Source organism: Astatotilapia calliptera, chromosome 18 (assembly GCF_900246225.1).
Source record: "Astatotilapia calliptera chromosome 18, fAstCal1.2, whole genome shotgun sequence".
Lineage (NCBI taxonomy): Eukaryota > Metazoa > Chordata > Actinopteri > Cichliformes > Cichlidae > Astatotilapia > Astatotilapia calliptera.
Window position 1 is genome coordinate 28,141,424 of NC_039319.1, and position 22,927 is coordinate 28,164,350.

At 39.7% G+C, this 22,927-nt stretch overlaps 1 protein-coding gene across 6 annotated transcripts in view; it reads left to right on the plus strand.

Annotated features, from left to right (window-relative positions):
- carmil3 (capping protein regulator and myosin 1 linker 3) overlaps nt 1-22,927 on the plus strand; it is a 105,794-nt gene that overhangs the window by 19,461 nt on the left and 63,406 nt on the right. For all 6 annotated transcript variants that reach the window (XM_026148432.1, XM_026148431.1, XM_026148436.1 and 3 more), the window contains 7 exons: nt 2,312-2,371; nt 2,453-2,574; nt 5,735-5,829; nt 6,256-6,326; nt 6,496-6,569; nt 17,194-17,269; nt 20,564-20,652. In XM_026148432.1, coding sequence (XP_026004217.1) covers nt 2,312-2,371; nt 2,453-2,574; nt 5,735-5,829; nt 6,256-6,326; nt 6,496-6,569; nt 17,194-17,269; nt 20,564-20,652 — 587 coding nt within the window. The remainder of the gene's footprint in view (nt 1-2,311; nt 2,372-2,452; nt 2,575-5,734; nt 5,830-6,255; nt 6,327-6,495; nt 6,570-17,193; nt 17,270-20,563; nt 20,653-22,927) is intronic.

Consider the following 22,927-nt stretch of genomic DNA (forward strand, 5'->3'; position numbering starts at 1 on the left):
GCTGATGGCTGGTAACTGAGCAGGGGCGGATCTAGCAAAGTTTAGCCAGGGGGGCCGATAGGGCATTAACAGGGAAAAGGGGGCACAAAGACATAATTTTCTTTCTTATTCTCATTTAAAATGTCAAGCTTTTAATAAATAATTATCTGACACCCAAAGTTTTAATTTGATGTAAAATGAATAGAAGTCAATTACTGTATATAGTAACTATTAAGTCTAATATATATACCCTAGTAAGCTATAGTACTTTTTCCTTTGGGAAGGTACCATCTGTGCAGTCTGCAATTTTGTTGAAGAAAGATGTTGAATCTATTTAATATTTCTTGAAAAATAATTGATTTCTGTGCATTTTTTTTCACACTGCATCAAATTAAGGTTGATTACGTTGATTAAGCATCATGAGGTGGAGCGTGAGGGGTGGTTCCCTATTTTTTATTTATTTATTTTTGTTGTTGCTGGGAGTTGGAACCCTATTAGTTAGGTTGCTTAATATTTACGCTAAGTACTCTTTAAAATACCAGAATAGGGAGGATGGTGTAGGTCTAAGTTTATTAGATTGATCAGTATTGCTGAACTATGAAATATTTTTTTTGTATACAGGTATAACAGAATAGCTTTAGTGTAGTTGTTGTTTTAAACTTGAGTATGAACTTGCAGACTTGCAAAATGCAGCAAGATATTTTAAAAAACAGTTTTGTTGATTAAAAAAACACTATATCGGATTCATATCGGTATCGGCAGATATCCAAATTTATGATATCGGTATCGGTATCGGACATAAAAAAGTGGTATCGTGCCATCTCTACTTTTAAGTGTCAATAGTCCCCACTGGAGTAAAGCGGAGAATAAAATGGAGTGTGCTTCAGGGTACACTCAACTTAACGCTTCAAGTTGGCACATTAATAACCAGTGGGTGATGTCCTGGTGGTGCTAATCATCCTTTATCTACAGTTTATGTTTTGAACACCTTGATTGGATAAAGTAGGAGGACTGTAATGCCTTTTAATAGAGCCAGGTTAGCCATTTGTCCTTGCTTCCACTATTTGTGCAAAGCTAACCTAATGCATATTTTTTTCTTTTTGCTAATACACTTAAGGTGGATGCAGTCGAGATGGTGCCACCAATTAGTTCTAATTAAGCCCATAAATAGATTTTGATCAGCCATCTTTGTGGGTTTGAAAGTGGATGAATAAGAAATCGAGCTACATTACACAGCCATTCATCAGTGACTTATAGGAAACCCTAAAAGATAACCCAATTTATTATCTTTATTACTCTGAATGGGACCAAAATTTAATTTAAAATAAATGAGGTTGTGTTCAATAAGACTTGAAACTCATCTGGATAGTCTTTACTGATGTCATAAACTTAAAGAGAAATAGGGTTGTTTCTATACTATCATACTAATGTTTTGCCTCCTGGTGGTCATTATTAAGTAAAATAATTCAGTGGACTTATGGCTTCACTTTTTTACCCCAAAACGGCTTCCATCTTTAATATACAGTCTGTGATATCACTACAGACATAGGAGTAGTATCTCATCTAGCATGACTGCAAATACATTTCTTAAAATGTTTTTTTTATTAGCCAGTACTAGTAGTGATCCCATTTCAAATTGTATTTGTTTGGCCATAATAATTTTCCATCATCACAGCACTGTGCTCACTAGAAATGATGAGCAGTGAATTGATCAGAAGGGTTGTAAGCAAGTCAGCAAATCATCAGGGCGATGATTCTCTCTCACATGCACAGCTGTAGTAAGAATCTGGGGCAGAGATTAGGCTGCTGACCAGCTGACTTGCAGCGGAAACACTTTTGTGCAGGACAAACATAACAGAAAATTCCAAAAGAAGGTATTTAGTCTGAATTTTAGAGTAGATCTATTGAATTGCCGCCAAAGTCGATCAAGATAACAGTTCAAGCTAGATTGGAAGGCATCCACTAGGTTGTCAATAATCCCTTTCTGCAAATTTGCACATCTAACCACTACTTATAGGTGGTGAGTGAGAGCGAACAGTTTCAGATGTAATTTTACTGGTCAGCCTGTGTTTTCTCTGAAGTTTAAGAAGCCTTGGTGTGTGTGTGTGTGTGTGTGTGTGTGTGTGTGTGTGTGTGTGTGTGTGTGTGTGTGTGTGTGTGTGTGTGTGTGTGTGTGCTTCCAGCTTCATTTGAGTTTTCCTTTTGAGCAAATTGGCATAATCAGAACTCGGAATCTTCTTTATTCTGTGCAATATTTTGTGAACAAAACAAGCTGAGATTAGGTAACATAAGGATTTTGTTTGAGCTTGTGATGCATCTCTGCTTCTCTCAGGTCGAGGTCACCTTCAATTTTTTGGAAATCAGAGCAATGAACACCTACCCAGAACACCAGGTGAGAGTGGCGCTTCCTGCCAACTGTACCGTCGTAGCAGCGTTGACTCTCATGGGATTAAAACTGTCATTGTCGATACAGGTAATCATCGATACAGACAAGACCACCTACTCGCTGAGGCTGCAGACCCAGGAACAGCTGGATCACATGGTCAGCCACATCAACTACGCCCTCTCCAGAGTCTTCAACAACTCAATTTATGCGTAAGCAATGTCAAGCGTCGCCATCCTCGAGCAAAGTGCCGAAGCTTTCTGTTTTTGTGCTTTATGTTGCTGAGCAGCAAAGGCAAGTTGTCCCACGTTAACAGACTTTGACAGTGTGTTGGCAAGTTGGCAGCTTCACTTTAGGATTGCTTTCCTCTTTAACAGCCAAAAATCATTCTTATCTTGCAGTAGTTTCCCTCCAACCCATTTCTGTGTCATTGTAGACTCTTACACCTAGCAATCACTGGGCTTAATTTGCCAGCTGACACTGAGTAGGCTGCTATCGCGAGGCACGGTTTCGTTTTCTTGCTGTTTACGTAGTACTTTCAGTCAGTAGATGCTGTCGCCTCAACCCTGAAGTCAAAAGAAACACATTCTTATGCCGATGAAAATCCTACAGCGGGCACTGAACGTCCTCTACGCTTTAATCTAAAGCGGTAAAGCGCAAAGGATGCACACAATGAAAAGCCCAGAAAGTTTTGTCCCGCAGTCATTAGAATGTATGAGGAGGAAAGGAAGGCACAGAGTTTGTTTCCCTCTCTCTTAGTTCTCATCTACAATTTCTGAGAGCACTGGGATTGACTGTGCTCCACTATTGACCTGCACAAGGCTATCTCTGCACTTTATCATCGTTCAGAATAGCTCTTTTCCATTAGGGCCGCGGCAGATGATTGCTTCCAGTGAGGACATTTAAAGAGAAATAAAGAAAGGGGAGAGAACACAGGGAGGAACCTTGTGTTGTGGATTTAATTGTGCGGCCCGGTAACTGATTGGTACACGATGCAGATAGTATCTAGAGAGCGTGCACGTATGCGGGCGGATGATGATGATTGCAGAGATAAGGCAGGGATTAAGGTCACGGATGTTGTTGGGTGTTGTGTGTGTGATTTTGTTGACAAATGCGATTAAGGATGGTGTGTGTTGAATTCCACAGTGTAACGGTGTAATCCTATCAAAAAGCCAAAGCAGGTACAGCCGCAGTACTATGTGTGAACACAGTATTTGCTTTCTGATCCATCCCTACACGCTCTGCTTACTTGTTGTTTCTTTCTGATGCAAATAAGGCAGAAAGGTAGAAAAGGTGGATGAGCTATGTTTTGCAGGAGTTCATTTGAGATCTCAATGTTTAAGTCAAATTTCCTTTTAATGTCCTAATTTCACTGGACGTTGTGTAAGGATGTATCATTATGATACCTACCAGGGTGTGAGCCTGCTGGGAATACGGGTTATACTCATTCATTCGAACCTTGGTGCATCCTTGTGTCTTTGTATAGTCTCTTGGGCACTACAGTACTCCGCTTAAGCCACTGGGAGTTCAATGTCTTGCTTAAGGACTCTTTAGCAACAGCACCAAAGGAAAGAAGTATAATATTTAGAATGTACTTTTCCCTAAACCTCTAACTGATACCAGAGGCCTTCTCATTACAAAAAATACTCATTAATAATCCAGCCGTGTGCCTCTCTCCATAAAATATAGATGACAAATATACTTATTAGGTATTGTTGCAGCAGGGTTCGTGGATTTATAGTGAACCATCTCAATGGGCCACATAGAGCCCACTTTGATCAAAGAAACTCTCATTTCACATCAGATTAAAAATAACTACTTAACTAACTATACTTTTAATGCTATAGGTGTTTAACTAAGAGGTTTACCTTAATTACTGTTGTGTAGTATGAATAGCAGGGAAGTTCTAAAACTTGTGAAAATACAGTTGAAAGTCTAAAACCTATGCCTGCCTTTAAATTTCCAAAGGTGTCAGGAGATTGGAGTCTTAGCTGGGCAGATACTGGCCCCTGGGCCTTATGTTTGACACCCTGCTCTAACTCTGTGGGAGGGTGGGGCTTATACCAGTTGACATGTTACCAGTCTATTACAGGAAGACAAATGATCATTCACGCTCACAATCACATTTATGGCCACTTAGCATCACCAATTAGCTAAATGTGCATGTCTCTGGACTGTGAGGGGAAGCCGGAGGACTGGGAGAGATGCATGCAAACAAACAGTACCCAGCCTGCTGATGGATTTAAACCCAACAATTCCACCACTGTTCTGCCCTATAATGAGGCAAATCTCATTTTTATCTGGGTGCCATTGTTGCTGGTTAATCTGACAGGGAGAAACCTGAACCAGCTCAATCTAATAAAAAGAAATCCTAGCTAAAATGAAAGGTTCGGCTATTTTCACTTTATGTGCGTTCTGCAGCAGGCGTCTTTATTTAGTCAGAGGTTGTTTGGTCGTAGTATTACACCACAGGATGCCTAACACATGGACTTATTGCCTTTAAGAGCTGAGTTTGTTGGCTGCACACTAGCTGAATGTCCTGTCCCTGCTCTTTCCACACATTTCCTGGCTTATCTCTACTGCATTATATGAATAAAGGCCAGACTAGACTATGGTTTAGAGCAGGGGTGTCAAACTCAAATACACAGTGGGCCAAAATTCAAAACTGGAACAAAGTCGCGGGCTAACGTTAATATTTATTGAAATATATTTATTCCTCCAGATATAAGAATGAATCTTTTCTTATGGACTCAAACACGTTTTGCTGAAAAACTGAATATGGAACAAGCAAAGCTTAATACTAAACAATATATATATTAGCTGTATAATACCAGTAGGCCAGCTCTAATAGTAATTTGGTATGGCTTCGCGGGCCAAATGTAAGTAGGCTGCGGGCCAAATTTGGCCCGCGGGCCAGAGTTTGACACCTATGGTTTAGAGGATTGCCATGAATGTAAGTATCCTGCTTAAATTATGATTCACATCAAATGAGCTTTTCAGTCAGATCAATTACAATTTTGTTTTAGTACAAATGTACAGTTGTTGATTGAATGCAGTACATACAATTACAATTATTAATTATTTAATAAGCATTTCACACATTAAGCTTCTTTTCTTATTGTCAGTTGAAATTGAAATTGTTTTTCACATCTTCCCCCACAAAGAGGATAGAATTTTAAATGCTGGATAACAGTTTAGTCAACTGCAATCAAAAATGTACATATTAAATGACTATAATTCCATTCAACTTCACATGTACCTTGTGTTTCATTCAAATCTGCACATGATGACCTGGGAAGCTCTAAGATGCACTTTGGCGTCATCATTGCCAGCACGAGCTAGCTCTGAATCTCCTTCCTCTCTTTGTTTCAGCCCTCCTATTTGTCGAGCAGAGGGAGAAATGCCCGATGGGAGTCACAAGTTTTCACCGAACTCTGAGTCATCATTAGATCCCCAGAAAACTTGTGGTGAGAGCCCTGCTACCTTTCTAACCACATCTCACACGCACATTCATACATGCAGCACTTCAGAGTCCATTCACACGCTGACTCAGTAGCTCACAGCAAACCATTTTGGAGACTTGTCCATAAGTGGGTCAGAAGACCAAAGTTACTGGATGCACTTGCTTTCTGCTAGTAATCCTATTAATCTACAAGAAGAGCTCCTTCATGGTTCTGTACTTTCATCTCACCTCAATATTTACAGCTAATCTCTCCCTCTCAGCTGACTATCTCTGTCTCACTCTTTTTGACTCCCTCTTTCATCTCTGGCCTGCACCCTCTCCCCTCTTCGTTTCTCCATGTCTTCTCCGCTACTTCATTCTGTCCTTGCCATTTCCGATCTGTCATGGTCTAGTTTGAATTGACTTGTTGTCCTCTCCTTCGTATTTTCAGGAGGTTTTTCTGAGACTTATGCAGCTCTCTGCGATTACAACGGTATTGGCTGCAAAGAAGAAGTGCAGTGGGTGAGGAAAGCATACTCGCAGAACAAATCCACTTGTGTTTGTTGTCTATATTACCTTTTGTAGATTGCTATTCTTTGTAGAGTGGAAAATATATTTTTCATGATACTGTCTCATATCTATCTCAAACTCTGTCTGTTATTGTTTGTTTCCCTCCTCCTCTCTGTTCCAGGATGTTGACACAATCTATCACTCTCAGGACAACAGGGAGTTCAACTTACTGGATTTCAGCCACCTCGACAGCAGGTGAGGTAGTTTACTGACATTGTGGCCATGCCTAGTCTTAGTACAGTGTGGGAGCTCGCACTGATTTGAACAGCTCAATTAACTAACAAAGTTAGTTGCAGAGAGCAAATGGACACATTAACACAAACTCATTGTATTTGATATTCATTAGTTCTGCTGGAGTTAGTCTTTGGCAGATGTATGTAACCCACAGACATCAGCCAGGCGTTTGGCACGCTCACTCGTGCTGCTTTGCCAGAATCGGTCTGCAGCCACCTTTCTTTTCCTACTGATTTAGTGGGTTTTTTCTTCCTTTCCAGTCTGATATGGAATACCCGTCAAGCTACATTTCTGCACAAGTCAAGGCCGTTCCACTGAACGGCTCAGTATAGGTGTAGTTCTACACCAAGTTTTGCGTATGAGTGTGCAAAATCATTTCATTTGAAAAGATTCTCACAGGGATCACTTAGTTCCCAGATGGTTCCCACATACATGTACTTCACGTGATCAAATTAGAGGCAAGTACAGAGAAACTTTTGCCAGTTCAACAGAGGAAGGCTTTCTAGGGTGAAAGTCAGCAAAATCAGTTTTCAAGTGAAGGGCAGCAGATTTTGAGCTATTTATGGCCTGCAATTTTACCCGCTAGCCATCCAATTCACAGGTCTACGGAAACCACATTGCTTTATGGGCACGGATCTTTTGAAATGAAATAAGATATAGACCTTTTTTTTCCTGCTCTCTTTTCTCTTCACCTAATCAGAGTTGAAGTGGGAGGTTTTACAGAATTATCCATTTGCTCCTGCTGGAGTTCAGGGTTACAGTTCTCTAATTGGTCTCTGGATGACAGCTTACAAAATCATCTCCTCGTGTAGAGAATGAAAAGTTTGTATCAGCTCAACCAAATTCTTCCCTGCTCTCGAGGCCCAGTTTGACCTTTTCATTCTGTCAACATAGAGAAGAGGGAAAAAAGAAGACATTATTACCAACATGCGTGAACTGATTTATGGCTCTGAACTGTAGAAGATAAGAAAACTGCATAAATTGATTATGGGTCCAGAATTACCATCTCACTGGGTTTAGGTGTGTTGTAAACAAATGTAATAAAGCGGTCGACGGAGAATTGAAAGTCAAAACTCAGCACTTAAAACTAATGGTGATTTTATATCCCAGTGCTCTGGAGTAAAGACCAAAAACAATAAAAACACATCTGTGTTCTTGGGCTTTATGAGTGCCTTGTAGTTTTGGAAGAGGTCTGCATTTTATTTTGCATCACGGTGGACTATTTTTTTTTTTTCTTCTTCTTCTTTTCCTGTGTGTCTCTTCAGCTGTCACTGTTCATCTTTCCTTACACGAGAGCGGCTATTTGTCTAACAAGACCCTCTGTGGTTAAAATTTTGAGTGCACTACTCTTCTGTTGACTCTCTGGCTCCCTTTCCCTCCTGTGCTTCTGTTGGGTTTTGTTAGAAGTTTGCTAAGATCTTAGATGATGTGGAATGAAACACCTTCAGAGGCAGAATCCACAACTTTAAGATGCCATGTGTGCTCTCCTCTACTTCCCTGCTGGTACCTTTTTTTTGTCTGTGTGTGCGTCTACTTTTTCAGACGTATAGTGTCGGAGCGCAGAACTTGCCCAACTGATACGATCATAAAAAGATTTGACAGCTGACATGCAAAAGCAGAATTCAGACGAGCTTATTTTTGTTTCAAGATTTATTTATTTATTTGTTTTGTCCTTAAAAAGCCCAGAAGTGTATGTATGGTTTCTACTTTCTTGTGTAGCAACAGCACTTCTGACTTAGAAAACATATTCACATTTAAAAACGTAGATCTCATCATAGGAGTGAAACCTTGCTATGGTGGTAAATCAAAAATCCATTCATAGAAACATGATTGCAGCAGAGGCTCATGAATATATTAATGTCTTTCGCATTGAGAGCCCAAATCGCTGCCTTTCTGTTGTTTTTGTTGTTGTTTGTTTGTTTTTTTTGTACAATTTCTTCATATTCATTGTGATAAAGTGGGAGCTGCCTGCCCGTACTGTTTTTCAAGATCTTCCTTCAGCATATTGTTCCCATGAGCCCAGCCCGTATCAAATCACGGCTGATAAAGGAAGCGAAGAATATCACAAAAAAATAAATAAATAAATGCAGGAAATAATCAAAAAAGTCTGTAAAATGGCCACACAAACGATGTAAGAATGGGTTGTTCCGTGATCATGTGCCAGAGGCTATTTGTGGTGCATTACTCTTTCCCTCCCTTCCTTGTCCTTTCACATTTCTATTCCCTCCATCTCCCCCGATTGATCTCATCTACCGTTACCGCGAGCGACAGGGCGATGCTTTTTCTGCTGACTGCTGTCTGTCCAAACACAGACTGTGCTCACTCGTGTTGACTGAAAACGGACACCTTTTTTCAGGGCCCGTCTCGTCCTCGTCATCTTTGCTTCCTGTATTGGCTCCCCATTCGTTCTCCTCGGCTGAGTCGCTGTCACTCTGGGTTCTGTGTGTCTACTGCAAAGTCACAAATAGGTGGAGTGTGTGTGAATTTGGGTAGAGATTCTGTGGTTTCATACAGTTGCTTGTTTGGCGAATGAGAGAGACAGAGAGAGAAAAAACTGTTACGCCTTGCTGACTCAAGAACATGTAGAGGCACCTCTTGGATTGACAGTCCACCCTCTGCGTGCATACACACATGCTAATAAGCGCTTGTCTATGTAGAGTGTCCAGCTGCTTTCCAACTTTCTGACTGGTTTAATTTTTCCTGTTACTAAAGTTGGACTCCATAACAAGCCGGGCCATCTGCCCCACCTGTCACTATTACTGGATCTGAGTTGTGTTTAGAACGGAGTTAAACTGTAACTTTGATTCATTGCAATGCAGCACTTTCATATGCTTTGAATGGAGCTTTCTTCCTGCTTTCTTCCTGCTGGAGCGGCTGATAGGATTTGCTTTATTTTTGCAGCACTTAGAAGACTTTGAATTTTATTATGGTTCAAATAGTTACTGTCAAGATGTCAGTCAAGATGATGCTAACGCTATCAGACTGTTAGCCTAGATTAACCACTTAGACTCTGTTGAAAGGTTACTTAGCACCTGTAATGCTGATAAATGACCTTATAGAGTATTTTCATTAATATATTGTTTGGCAAGTAGTGGAGAGTCTAAGGAATTTTGATCGTCAGTTTGATGCCCAGCCAAGATTTGGTTATTTTAAAAATCCACATTCAAATAATAGATTTTCATAATTATTTATGTTCTGTTAGCTGCTGCTTGGTTGTTGTGTTTATGGTTTCCCAAACATGTATGTTGCCAACAAGGAAGATGCGGAGTGCCCTCTGATGGGCAAACTATGCGACATCAACTTCAATAAAATGGTTGAAGGGCATTTCTTGTATCTATTGTTTACATTACTTTTGAAATTTTCATGTATTTGACGTTGAAAATGCTTATACTGATAGATCGGTAAATTACCACCAATGTACGATAAATCTGATCGGTCGATCAAGAGTTTTCAATCTTGGTACTTTATTAGTCTTCCTTCATGATAGTGATCAAAGGAGCTTGGAAAGAAAAGCGTCTGGACTTCTTTAAGTTGCTTGAAGACGTTTCACCTCTCATCCGAGAAGCTTCTTCAGTTCTAAGGTCAAATGGTGGAGAGTCCCAGATATAAACCTAGTGGGAGTAACCCCCCACAGAGGGACAAAAGGACCCCCTGATGATCCTCTAATCGCCTGAGCCAAGGTGGGAAACTGGGCGTGGGTCCCAATCAGCCAGAGTTTCGGGTGTGTTCATTGTGAAACCTGGCCCCACCTTATCATGCGAATTCCTGAGGTCAGATGGCCCAGGATGTGAGTGGGCGTTAAGGCGTCTGGGAAGGGATCTCAAAACTGGATTATAGATGGCAGAGAGTTGGTGTCGTAAACCCCCGCCTCTGTTCAAAGATGGCCGCTCACAGTGGACATAGATGGCTTCTTTCACTCCTCTTTCAAACCATCTGTCCTCTCTGTCCAAAATGTGAACATTGGCATCCTCGAAAGAGTGTCCTTTATCCTTAAGATGCAGATGGACTGCTGAGTCTTGTCCTGTGGAGGTGGCTCTTCTGTGTTGTGCCATGCGCTTGTGAAGTGGCTGTTTGGTCTCTCCAATGTAGAGGTCTGAGCATTCCTCGCTGCACTGTACAGCATACACCACATTGTTAAGTTTGTGTTTTGGCGTTTTGTCTTTCGGGTGAACCAGTTTCTGTCTGAGCGTGTTGCTGGGTCTGAAATGTCATGCTTGGAGAAAACTCTCCTGAGTTTCTCTGATACACCGGCTACATAGGGGATGACAATGTTGTTGCGTCTGTCCTTCTTATCCTCCCTCGCTGGTGTCTGGTCTTCTTTTCTGTGCCTCTTTGCTGACTTTAAGAACGCCCATTTAGGATAGCCGCACGTTTTGAGTGCTTCCTTTACATGTGTGTGTTCCTTCTTTTTTCCTTCAGGCTTAGAGGGAACATGTTCTGCCCGGTGGTGTAGGGTCCTAATTACTCCAAGTTTGTGTTCCAAAGGGTGATGGGAGTCAAAGAGGAGGTACTGGTCCGTGTGTGTGGACTTCCGGTAAACTTCGATGTTGAGGTTGCCGTTCTCTTCAATGTGCACGGCGCAGTCCAGGAAAGGCAAACAGTTGTCCTTTGTGTCTTCCCTGGTGAACTTGATGTTTTTATCCACAGCGTTAATGTGCGCAGTGAAGGATTCCACTTCTTGTGTCTTGATTTTGACCCAGGTGTCGTCCACATATCTGTACCAGTGGCTGGGTACTCTTCCTTTGAAAGAGCCAAGAGCCTTCCTTTCCACTTCCTCCATGTAAAGGTTGGCTACAATAGGTGACACGGGGGAGCCCATGGCACAGCCATGTTTTTGTCTGTAAAAGCCTTCGTTGTACTTGAAATATGTAGTGGTGAGGCAGAGGTCTAACAGTGTGCAGATCTGATCGGGTGTGAAGTTGGTCCTGTCCTCCAAGCTGTCTTCTTGCAAGAAAACAATTAAGCATACAGTACTTTGCAAAAGTCTTAAGCTATCCTCTTTTTCTTTATATTTTGCTAAGAATGGGAAATAGTGCAGGAGTTTATTGAAACCTGAACGGCATGAACTCTCTTAGGTAGCTTTCATGTAATTAGTAAGGAGTCTTCAGGAATAGTTCTCCGGGCTTCTTTGGAGGTTGTTTGCCTTTGTTTCTGTTCTCTGTCAAGATGCTTCACTGCTTCAATAATGTTGAGATTTGGGCTCTGGAGAGACCAATGATAAATGAAGCTGTTGCAGTCAGATTCATTGGTCAGTGTTAAGCAGCTTAACAAACAAAAAATAGTCTTCTGAAAATGGTCAGATTCAAGTGTCAGGTATAAGTGAAAATCTTACGTCTTAAGACAAACTTTTAATTAAACCAGGAAAACTATTTCTTAAGACCAATTTCATGAAATTTCACAAAAAACAAAACAAAACAGGAAATGAGGGGTGATCATGTTTAGAATGATTTACCCAATGCAGACTCAAGGCACAGAATTAAAGAACAGAAAACAAACATTTATTAAGGCCAGGCAGACAGTTCAAAGGCAGGTGAAAACCATAAATCCAAACTGGAGATCCATGAGGGAAAACAGAGGTGTGTAAACAGTAAGATGCAACAAAGCCCTTAGGGTAGACAAAGGCTATAAATACACTCTACATAACTAGGGTAATGGGAAACACTGGGGTACACAGCTGGAACTAATCGGGGAAAACAAGACAAGGGAAGCAAAACTAAATACAGCACACATGAAACAAGACACTATCAAAATAAAACAGGAAGTAACTGAAAATAGGAACATTAACACAGTGAAGGAGACGTAAGAAGACCCGGAGAGTATGGGGGAGGCAGGATAAACTGAAGGAAGAAATGCAATATTAACAAACTATAACCCTGAACAGAAACTAGACAGCAAAACTAATAGCACTCTGTGGCTATAAATAATACATTTATAGTTTAAATAATAAATAATGATACATAATAATATAGTGTAAATAACAAACCCCAACCAGCAAAAGGAATAACACAAAATCTCTGAATAATACATGAAAAGTAAACCAAGAACCAAGATAAAACGAACAACCAACAGAACTAGAAAGTGCAAAATTAAAAAACACTGGCTCTAAAACCCAGGACCATGACACAGCCTGACATGTCTTAAGAAAAATAAGGGCAATTTTCAACTGTGTCTAATTTTTTTCCACTTTCTGCCAATCTATTTTCATTATAAAGAAATGTGACTGTTGTAAATCAAGGAAATGTGCATACACAGCTTCTTAGCTTAATTACCTACTTTGTGTGGTATGCAGGTTGCGGGTACAAAAGAAGGCTGTAAAACTGACAAAAAATCAGACCTCTGCCTAGATAAAATTAATAGTTTTGGACAAGCAATTCTATGACATGATCCGTTCTTAACAGCCTGCAACACAATGCTTAATGGTCCAGAAATTATGGCTTCCTCCTCTGCAACCCACTGAGTCAAATTGGACCCTTTGGCCTGCTAGTTCTGGCCCACAGTCTGTATGTTTGACATCTATGTGCTCCAATTATATTCTCTAAAGTACACCCAGTAACAAGAACCTAATATTTTCCAACTATGCTTGTGGAAGAACTGTATACAGTTAATTCCACACATTTCTGGGCACTTTGTTTTTTGTAGTTATTTTAGCCATTTACCAGAACATGAAGCTATAGTTATGAGTTATTGAATATGAATATTTGCTTAAAGTGCACATGTTCTCTGTCTTTTAACAGAAATACTGCATGCAGCATTGAAGAGTTATAGACATTTTTCATTTCAGGCACTTAAATGTAATTGGACAAATTACCATAATCATAAATTAAACTGTTATTTTAATGCTTTATTGACAATTCCTTGCAGGTAATAGCTGCTTAAAGTCTGGGACCCGTTGACATCACCAAACTATGGATTTGCGATGCTTGATCAGGCCTTTACTTAAGCTGTCTTCACTTGTTGTTTGTCCTTGCTTCCTTGTGTTTTTGTTTTTCCTTCATTGTAATCGATGCTTGATTGGGTTAAGATGAGTTGATTGACTGCCCTTTGCATAATTGCCCATCATGACCTTTAAAAACCCTTCTGGGTAGTTCTTGCAGTGTTTGTCTGTCTATACCGTGAATCGCTGTCCAGATAACTTTGCTGCACTTGGCTGAATCCAAGCAGAAGTTTTAACTCTCCTCCTCACAGTTTACTCATCTGTTAACATCATCAGTTAACACTAGTGACCCAGAGCCATTATAGACCACACGTGCCCACGTATCACACTTTCTTCATTGTGTTTTCTAGGGGTTGTACTATGCCTCCGTTCATGAGCTTTTCCAAGCCCTCTCCATGCTTTTCTCTTTCCTTCAGTCATTTTGCCACAGGCAATCTTTTCATCTGTGCAAAGGAGCCAGTTTCAGAGCTGGTCTGGCTTTTTTAGATGTTTTTTGTCAAACTCTTATCTGGCCTTTCTGTTCCGAAGGTTATTATATTCTGAATGGATTTTTCTTTGCCATGGAAAGGATCCTCCTGTCAAGCACCACTATTATCTTCAGTGGAGTTCAGCCTTTCCTGTGGACAAATACATGTTTATCAGTGAGTGTGTGTATATATGTAAACCTAATTATTATATATTATCCAGTCCTTAAAATCCTCTCTTGCCTTTACCCAAAACTGATTTCGCAGATAGAAGTGTGCAGTCGATAGGGCAGGACTATCTGTAAAAACAATCATCTGATCGAACTTGAACACTCTTTAATTTTGTTTTAATGTATCGAATTTGGCAACAGGACAATAAAAAACAACAACAAAAGTGACAGTAATTGTGATCAAAGCTAAGCAGTGGGAAGAGCAGGCATATTCCTTTAAAGAGACCAGCTCAGCCTTATTGATATTGTACAAGTTGCATAAAACAAATTTCAAGTTGCTGTATTTTCCAATTTACATATCCATATCAAAAATGATAAATAAATAAATAACATAAATAAATAAATCGTGAACAACAATAACTCTTAACCTGCGATGCCTTAAAAAAGCTTCATATAGAATCTGATATTTGAAAAGTCCAACTGTTTAACGTATTTGTGAAAAAGGTCCCACATCATGTTAAATTTCTGTCTGAAGGCCCTTAGCTGTTTCAAAGTAGAGCAGCAACACATACTAACAGCTTCTCTTATCCATTGAATATGTAGGGGAGCTATGGGAGATTTTCGCTTAAGTCGTGTTTTACATTTAGGCAGTAAAGTAGCAAAGGCAGTATAAAAAACACAATCCATCAGAGCATTAGGTTCCACTGGTTTTCCAGTGATATTTGATCAGGATCCAAAATTTCTTCACAGAAGTGCTGCAAAACCGTGCAAGATCAAAACATGAACGTGATTTTCCTGGGACTTGACAACACCTGTCACAAGTTAGGTTTGTCTTTATAAAATTGAGAAATGTTAAACTTCGTAATAAATGTAAGCGGTGCATGCTTTTAAATGGAGTTAATCCAAAAAGATGATTTATGTGCATTATGAAGGGCATGTTTTGAAAGATTTCAGGGAAACCAGATGAAAGGAGGGATTCTGAGAATAAATACAGTATATGAAATCATTCCTTTCTAGTTCAAGTATCGAAAACCTGGACACTAAGGGAATGTTTTGCTCATAAATCTACAGATTTGTAAATATCTAAAGAAATTATGTTTAGGTTATCCAACTTTATCAGACAACTGATGGAAAGGGGCAAACGTTTTATTAATATAGAGATATTTATATGAGGTTGGGCCAAGTTTGAAATGATTCATCTGTTAAATATGGACGAAAGACATGATTTACAGTTACAGGAGCAGATATTGAATATGTTTGGCTATGAAAATTGTGCTTGGATTGCCTCCAGATTCCCAGCCTTATTATACTAAAGACAATAATGTCTTTATTATACTCAGAAGAGGAACTTTTCATGGAGTGAGCTGAGGCTGACAGAGATACCAACTCACGAGAAGCAGCTTCCATTGTAAGCCAAACTGATGACAGCCAAAATGAGTCAGATTGCAATCAGAATTGAGTTATTCTTAAATTATTAGTCCAATAATAAAATTTAATATTTGGTAAACCCATAATTTTTGGTAATCCCAATTTTTTAAAACTGTTTGTAAAAATTGCTGTCTAACCTGTGGTGTGTTTTTATTTCAAATGGAGTCCTTGATAACAGATCACGAAATGCTCAAAATACAGTATTTATGTGCATTTATACTTTATTTTCCTTTTTGGTTAGTGAGGAAGAATAGTCCTGGCAGGCGTAAGACAGCTAAAGTAGAGGGGTTCCTTTGACACCTTTCTCTGTGATTGCTCCAACTGTATCTTGGTAATCCTGTTTTTCACACTTTATTTCCTCTTCACTGGTTAGAAAAGTAGTCTCTGAAATGTTATTGTTAAAGGAAAAAGCTTCGGGGGGTGTCTATTCCTGACCCGTATGCAGGAAAATCGGTCAAGTATCCATGTTGATATCGATGTGCATTTTCCCCAGAGCACTGTAAGAAATGACTGTTGACTGGCCACTCTGCTCTCTTGCCTCTAATTCCTTCTTGCTGCAGATGACTGAAGTTTGAAAGGGATAAAGTTTCATATCCCTGTCCTAAACCTAAAATGATCCAATTAAGGACATAAACTGCAGCAGATTGACCCACTGTGCCACCGCGTCCGCACGTACCAGTACAAATTGACACATAAACACCAACACGCTGCACGACTGAGCTGGATCATAGAGGTCAATTACATGTCCTGCTGTCAAAACATGAATCAGACAGTGCTGATGAATCTTGACGTGTGCATCATCTGCTCGCTTGCACAGACTTGGCCGTGTTTGTCAGAATGGACTGGCCTGACGGCTGTCATGCTAATGAAAAAAGAACACAGCCTGTAGCCATTTTATTCCTCTGAGATAAACTGTAATGTCCTGGTTACTGCAACAGAAACATCCTTGGTCCGATTACACTCTTTCCTCCTCCTTTCCCCCCTTTCACTCTGTGTTTTCCTCCGTATCATCCTTTCTTCCTCTTTCCCTGTGTGTATTCGCTTTCTCTGTGCATCCCTTCTCTCTGTGTTGCTGCTTGTTTGTCAGATGATGTATAGCAGGTGTAGCAGCAGTACGGCCATAGTTGGACCTTGGAGGATTCTAAATAACACCCTCTCTCGCTCTCTCTGTTCTCTCACTTTCTCCCTCCCAAACGCATACACAGGATCATCTGTGGGCTCTATGTCTGGGTGTACAGTAGTGGATGTAGCAGTGTTTGAGGTCTGTAGTTGGGATCAGAGTGTGGCTTTATTGAATAATCCACTGACCCGGCCATCGATCTTTACATCTCTCTCTCCTTTCCTTTTTTTCCATTTCACTCTGCTTCTTCTCCTCAGCAGGACTGCAGTATCAGTCATCTTTTAGAAAGCAGCCCTGCCCGTGCTGTTCTCCCTGTCACAATGATAAACTGCTTTTTACTAAATGCAGAGCATAGAATAAGTTTGGCCTGAGATAATGCAAATTTATAGATCAATGGGATCAAATGGTTTTGAGCAGATGGAGTTTGCTAATTTAAAGTTTTGAATTTTATCTGTCATCTTCTTTCCAGGGACTTGGCAGTGATTGTGGCATCCATTGCCTACAACACCTGGTTCACCAAGCTGTACTGCAAAGACATGCGCATAGTAAATATCTTTTTTTTAAAATCTCCCTCACTTAAGAATTGTCTCTCCAGATGTAGTCAAACAATGTTTGTAAATGTAAACGTTTGCTCTCTTGTGTTGTCTATTGATTTATTATTTTATTAAATCAGCTTGTCTCTTTGGCGTTTTTAGAAAATTATCATTTCTTTGTGTTTCTCAAAACACTTAATAGTTACCATGCTAACACTAAATTGTCGGAGCATTACGGCTACCTTAGTCAGGAGCTTCCTGGAGTGATCTGAGTCCTAAACTCCATCTGCTTCAGGTCCCAAAGTCAAACGAACACTGTGGCGTCACTGAGAGTTAAAAACTGTCTTTCATCTTTAATAAAATGATCAGCGTTGCTGCTTTACCAGGTGTAACAATTAAGTTTAACATCCTGGCATCATGAAAACAGAATCTATTAAATTTAACAGAGTTAGAAGTTAGCAGGAAGTTAGCTCGCTAGTTTGCACCTAAACATGATATACCATGTTCTGACTGAGAGATTTCTGAAAAAATTAAAACGTACAGCTCTGCTATCACTTCCAACATAAATGAAGACAGGAAACTAAACAGTAGTGACATTTGTAGGGTTACTGAAGTTGGACTAGCTGGTATATAACATTGTGCTACGTGATCGCTAGCGACACAGCTACGTTAGCATAACATAAACACAGTGATGCTGGAGGATGAATGCTAATTTTTTCCACTCGATAAAAGTTAACGTGAAGGTTCCCGATGGTTAGGGACAAATACAATCGCGTGGCAGGATGCTGTAAACTATGGGGCGCCGTTTGTAAAGTTAAACATGCTGAAATTAACGGCAACATTTTTCCACATTTAGCTCAAAACCTTACAAAAACATGTTTTTTCGAGTAATTTTTTACAACATTTAGTAAAATATTTGTAACTTTTCATCAAATGTTAAATATTAAATCTAAATGTTAAATCTAAATGTTAAATGTTAAATCTAAATGTTAAATGTTAAATCTAAATATTATATTTAAATCTAAATGTTAAATGTTAAATCTAAATGTTAAAAGTCAAATCTAAATGTTAAATGTTAAATCTAAATGTTAAATGTTAAATCTAAATATTATATTTAAATCTAAATGTTAAATGTTAAATCTAAATGCTAAATGTTAAACCTAAATGTTTAGGCTAATATGCAAATGTATTGTACGGATCAACGGAAATACCAAAATAAAAGCTTCCCGAAAACCTCCGGTGCAAAATCGTGTCTGTTCTCTTCCTCGCTTCTCCCCGCCATGTGCTGCTTCACATCTTGCCTACGAGCATGTCCAGCGATTTTGCTGGACATGTGCTGCAGCGATTGTGAAGTGGAGACTGCAGCTGCTAAGAGTGCACTACTGCTAAACCTTTGGATGGCCGACAAAATGGATCTTCCGATGTTTTCAGCTAAATCGCCGGACGTGCTTTCTCATGGTCGGGTTATGGCTGAATTCCAGTGGAATGACGGTCCCGCCATAATAGACGTTCCAGCCATGTGTTCCAGCCCTAAACCTAACCTTATCTAACTATAACCTTATTCCTAACCTTTACTAGCAGTTAAATGACGTAAAATAGTGTTTTCCAAAGCGATTTTTAGAAAATGAACGAACGTGTAGATTGAGTCCAAACGGTTCTCATGTGCTCTCCTTTTTCCGTTGCCGTAATTTAGGAACGTGTTGGGTACCCGAAAGCATAAAATGTTGACAATTTGTCACCTAGCGAAAATTATTATGCTTTGGGAGTGAGAACGTGTCTGACCACTACCGGCACACTTTTGCACCGAAGGTTTTCGGAAAGCTTTTATTTTGGTATTTCCGCTGATCCGTGCAATAAATTTGCATGTTAGCCTAAACATTTAGATTTAACATTTAACATTTAGCATTTAGATTTAACATTTAGATTTAGATTTAAATATAATATTTAGATTTAACATTTAACATTTAGATTTAAATATAATATTTAGATTTAACATTTAGATTTAACATTTAAGGGTGATCGTGGCTCAAGAGTTGGGAGTTCGCCTTGTAATCGGAAGGTTGCCGGTTCGAGCCCCGGCTTGGACAGTCTCAGTCGTTGTGTCCTTGGGCAAGACACTTCACCCGTTGCCTACTGGTGGTGGTCAGAGGGCCCGGTGGCGCCAGTGTCCGGCAGCCTCGCCTCTGTCAGTGCGCCCCAGGGTGGCTGTGGCTACAATGTAGCTTGCCATCACCAGTGTGTGAATGTGTGTGTGAATGGGTGGATGACTGGATATGTAAAGCGCTTTGGGGTCCTTAGGGACTAGTAAAGCGCTATATAAATACAGGCCATTTAACCTTTAGATTGAATATTTAACATTTAGATTTAACATTCAAAATTCTGTTTTAAATATGAAAAGTTACAAATATTTTACTAAATGTTGTAAAAAATGACTTGTTTTGAGCTAAATGTGGAAAAATGTTGCCGTTAATTTCAGCATGTTTCACTTTACAAACGGCGCCCCATAGTAAACCGACCAAACGTCAGTTAGGAGAACAACTGAGATAATCCATCCACAATACGAGGTTAGTCATTAATATACTGCAACAACATGGGAATAGAGTGGCTGTGAGAGAATTAAACATTAATGAATCAATGGTAGGGAAGTGGAGGAAGTAAGAAGAATGAGCTAAGTAAAGTTTGACTTATCTGACTGTTTTGTTTCGCTTAATGCGCCTTATAATGCGATGTGTCTTATGGTCCAAAGAATATGGTAATTTATTGAAACTTTATCATAGAGTTAACTCTTATTTTTAGTCTCAACAAAAATGAAATGGTAATTATACTCATTATAATTAAGACACTGATTGATTTTGTGCCTATTCGAAGGCATTGTGTGTAAAACCAAAGATAAGATATGATTTGAAGTTCATTTAAAGATTTTTTTCTAACATCAGTCTATAGGCTTCCTCTTTAAAAGCAGATACAGGGCAGATACAGCACCTTATTTCCATTGTGCACTGGGTGGATTTACAGCTTGTTTTTTTTGTTTTTTTGAAAAAATAAATGAGTAGATCCTGGTTTTGGATCATTAGACAAAAAGTAATTTGTAGAATAGAGCATCAAGGGTTTTAGGAAACTATCATGGGCTTTTTTTTCTATTTATGTACTTAATCTTTTATAGGCACAACAATAAAATAGATGCAAAAAATAAATAAATAAGTTGTAGATTATTTTGTTACAGCCCTGCTTGTAGTTCACTTTTTCTGGCCTCCACTGCGGCTCGACACCACCACGTTCCACATGTGCTGTGTGTTTTTTCTGCAGGGGTCAGAGGTGGTGGACCAGGTTCTACACACAATCAGCAAGTCCAACAGTCTGGAGGAGCTCACTCTGGAGAATGCGGGACTCAAATCGTAGGTTTCCTATTTCCTGACATCATCATCAGCCCTACCCTCGCCTCTCTTAATCTAATTTCCTCTCCTTTTCTTCTCCTTGCCCCTTCACCTCTTCTCTTTTATCCTTTTGCACTCTCCAATCTTTTCTCACTCTTTCTCCTCCTTTGTCTCCTCTCTTTTCACTTACACAAGTCTTGTCTCACCTCTCCACCTAAGCTCACCTCACCTCTCCACTTCTCCTCCCCTCCCCTGCTGTCTCTCGCCTCTCTTAACCTCCACTCTTTCATCCAATAAAGCTCAAATAAAGCCTCCCCACCTATCTGCTTGTAGCAGGTGTATTGTTTCTCCATTGAAATAGATGTGAAATTTTGGGCTTCATCTGGCAAGACATTCCACCTTCTATGTATGGCTTGTATCATTTAGCAGAGCAGTTTTCTTATTTAGTATTAATTGAGATGAATTGGCTGCCCGAGGGCACGATGATTTACTGCAGCATATTGATGGAGTTTTTATACTTCCCCTGTGTTAAATCACTTCCAATAGAAAGGGTCATTTTTGTTGGAGGTGCTCTACAAGCACTATGCCAAAAGCTCTTACCTTCAACAAGAGAATAATAGACTTCAATACAATACAATATGTTAAGATACTCAAATAGTATATGATTTAAGGCGCCTATACTGACAAATATAGTTTCTGATGTGGAATTTCAACACAGATTTCCGGCACAAATATAAAATGTCACTTTTCACTTGATTGTTTACTTCAAACATTAAAGGAGATCGAGTAATCCTGACTACATGAATGCTTGGAGATTTGCCTTGAAATAAATAGCAATTCTGCCCAAATAAAACTTTGGGAACAACATTGAATGTAAATGTTTTTTGTCTATTTTACCTTTTAGATCTTTGGGAACTCTACCTGTGAGATATATGTTTTGGTAACTGGTAAATCTTCTGGTGAAATTGTTGTGTCTACAATCAGAAATTAAGAGATGTACCTGCGAGCGGGATTTATAACAATACAGCTAATTTGGGACCCAGTCAAACTCCAGAAGTCAAACTAACTTGGAAACTTGCCTTGCTTTCAGGGCTGTAGGAGACATGTTGTTCCAAGTGGTTAAACTTCCACTAATGAATATGTGTATATATATATATATATATATATATATTAGGATGTTCCTCATTGTGTACATATTGTTCTGTGGATGAGCAATATGTGCAGAAGTGTTGGGAAGCAGTGGACATTGATAAACATTAGCTTTCATTCTGAGTGGTGTTTGTAGCCGACAGACAAAAGTAAGTCAATTATTTACAGTCCTTGTTTCTCTCCAGAGGGAAATGTTTGACTCTTTACAAGTTAGATGGAGCAAGTTTACTAGCTAACTTTGCTTGGCTGTAATCTGTTCATCAGAGTTTTGTTCAAACTAGCCTTGGTCAGCTGAGAATAAGCTACCAATTGGCTAAAAGACAGAATAAGTTGTACTAGTGCATCTCAAAAATAGAAAATCTTGAAATTTTCTTGAAATTTTCTGTTTTTTTAAAAGATCAACTTATATAAATTCCATAATCTTTAGATGTAAACTGACTATTACACTGAACAAAAATATAAACGCAACACCTTTGTTACTGCTCCCATTCCCCATGGGATGGACGTAGAGACCTAAAATTCATTCCAGATACACAATATAACCATCCCTCCCAAACAGTGGTCACAAATCAGTCCAAATGTGTGGTAGTGGGCACATCTGCTATATTGAGATAATCCATCCCACCTCACAGGTGTGCCACATCAGGATGCTGATCTGACATCATGAGTAGTGCACAGGTGTACCTCAGACTGCCCACAACAAAAGGCCACCCTGGAATGTGCAGTTTTTTGCGCTATTGGGGGTCTGGGGACCCAGAACCGGTCAGTATCTGGTGTGACCACCATTTGCCTCATGCAGTGCAACACATCGTCGCATGGAGTCTATCAGATTGTCAATTGTGGCCTGTGGAATGTTGGTCCACTCCACTTCAATGGCTGTGCGAGGTTGTTGGATATTCGTGGGAACTGGTACACGCTGTCGTATACGCCGGTCAAGCACATCCCGAACATGCTCAATGGGTGACATGTCCGGTGAGTATGCTGGCCATGCAAGAACTGGGACATTCTCAGCTGCCATCTGCCCTGAACAATGTGAACCATGATTCATCCGTGAAGCGCACACCTCTCCAACGTGCCAGACGCCATCGAATGTGAGCATTTGCCCACACAAGTCTGTTACGGCGACGAGCTGGAGTCAGGTCAAGAC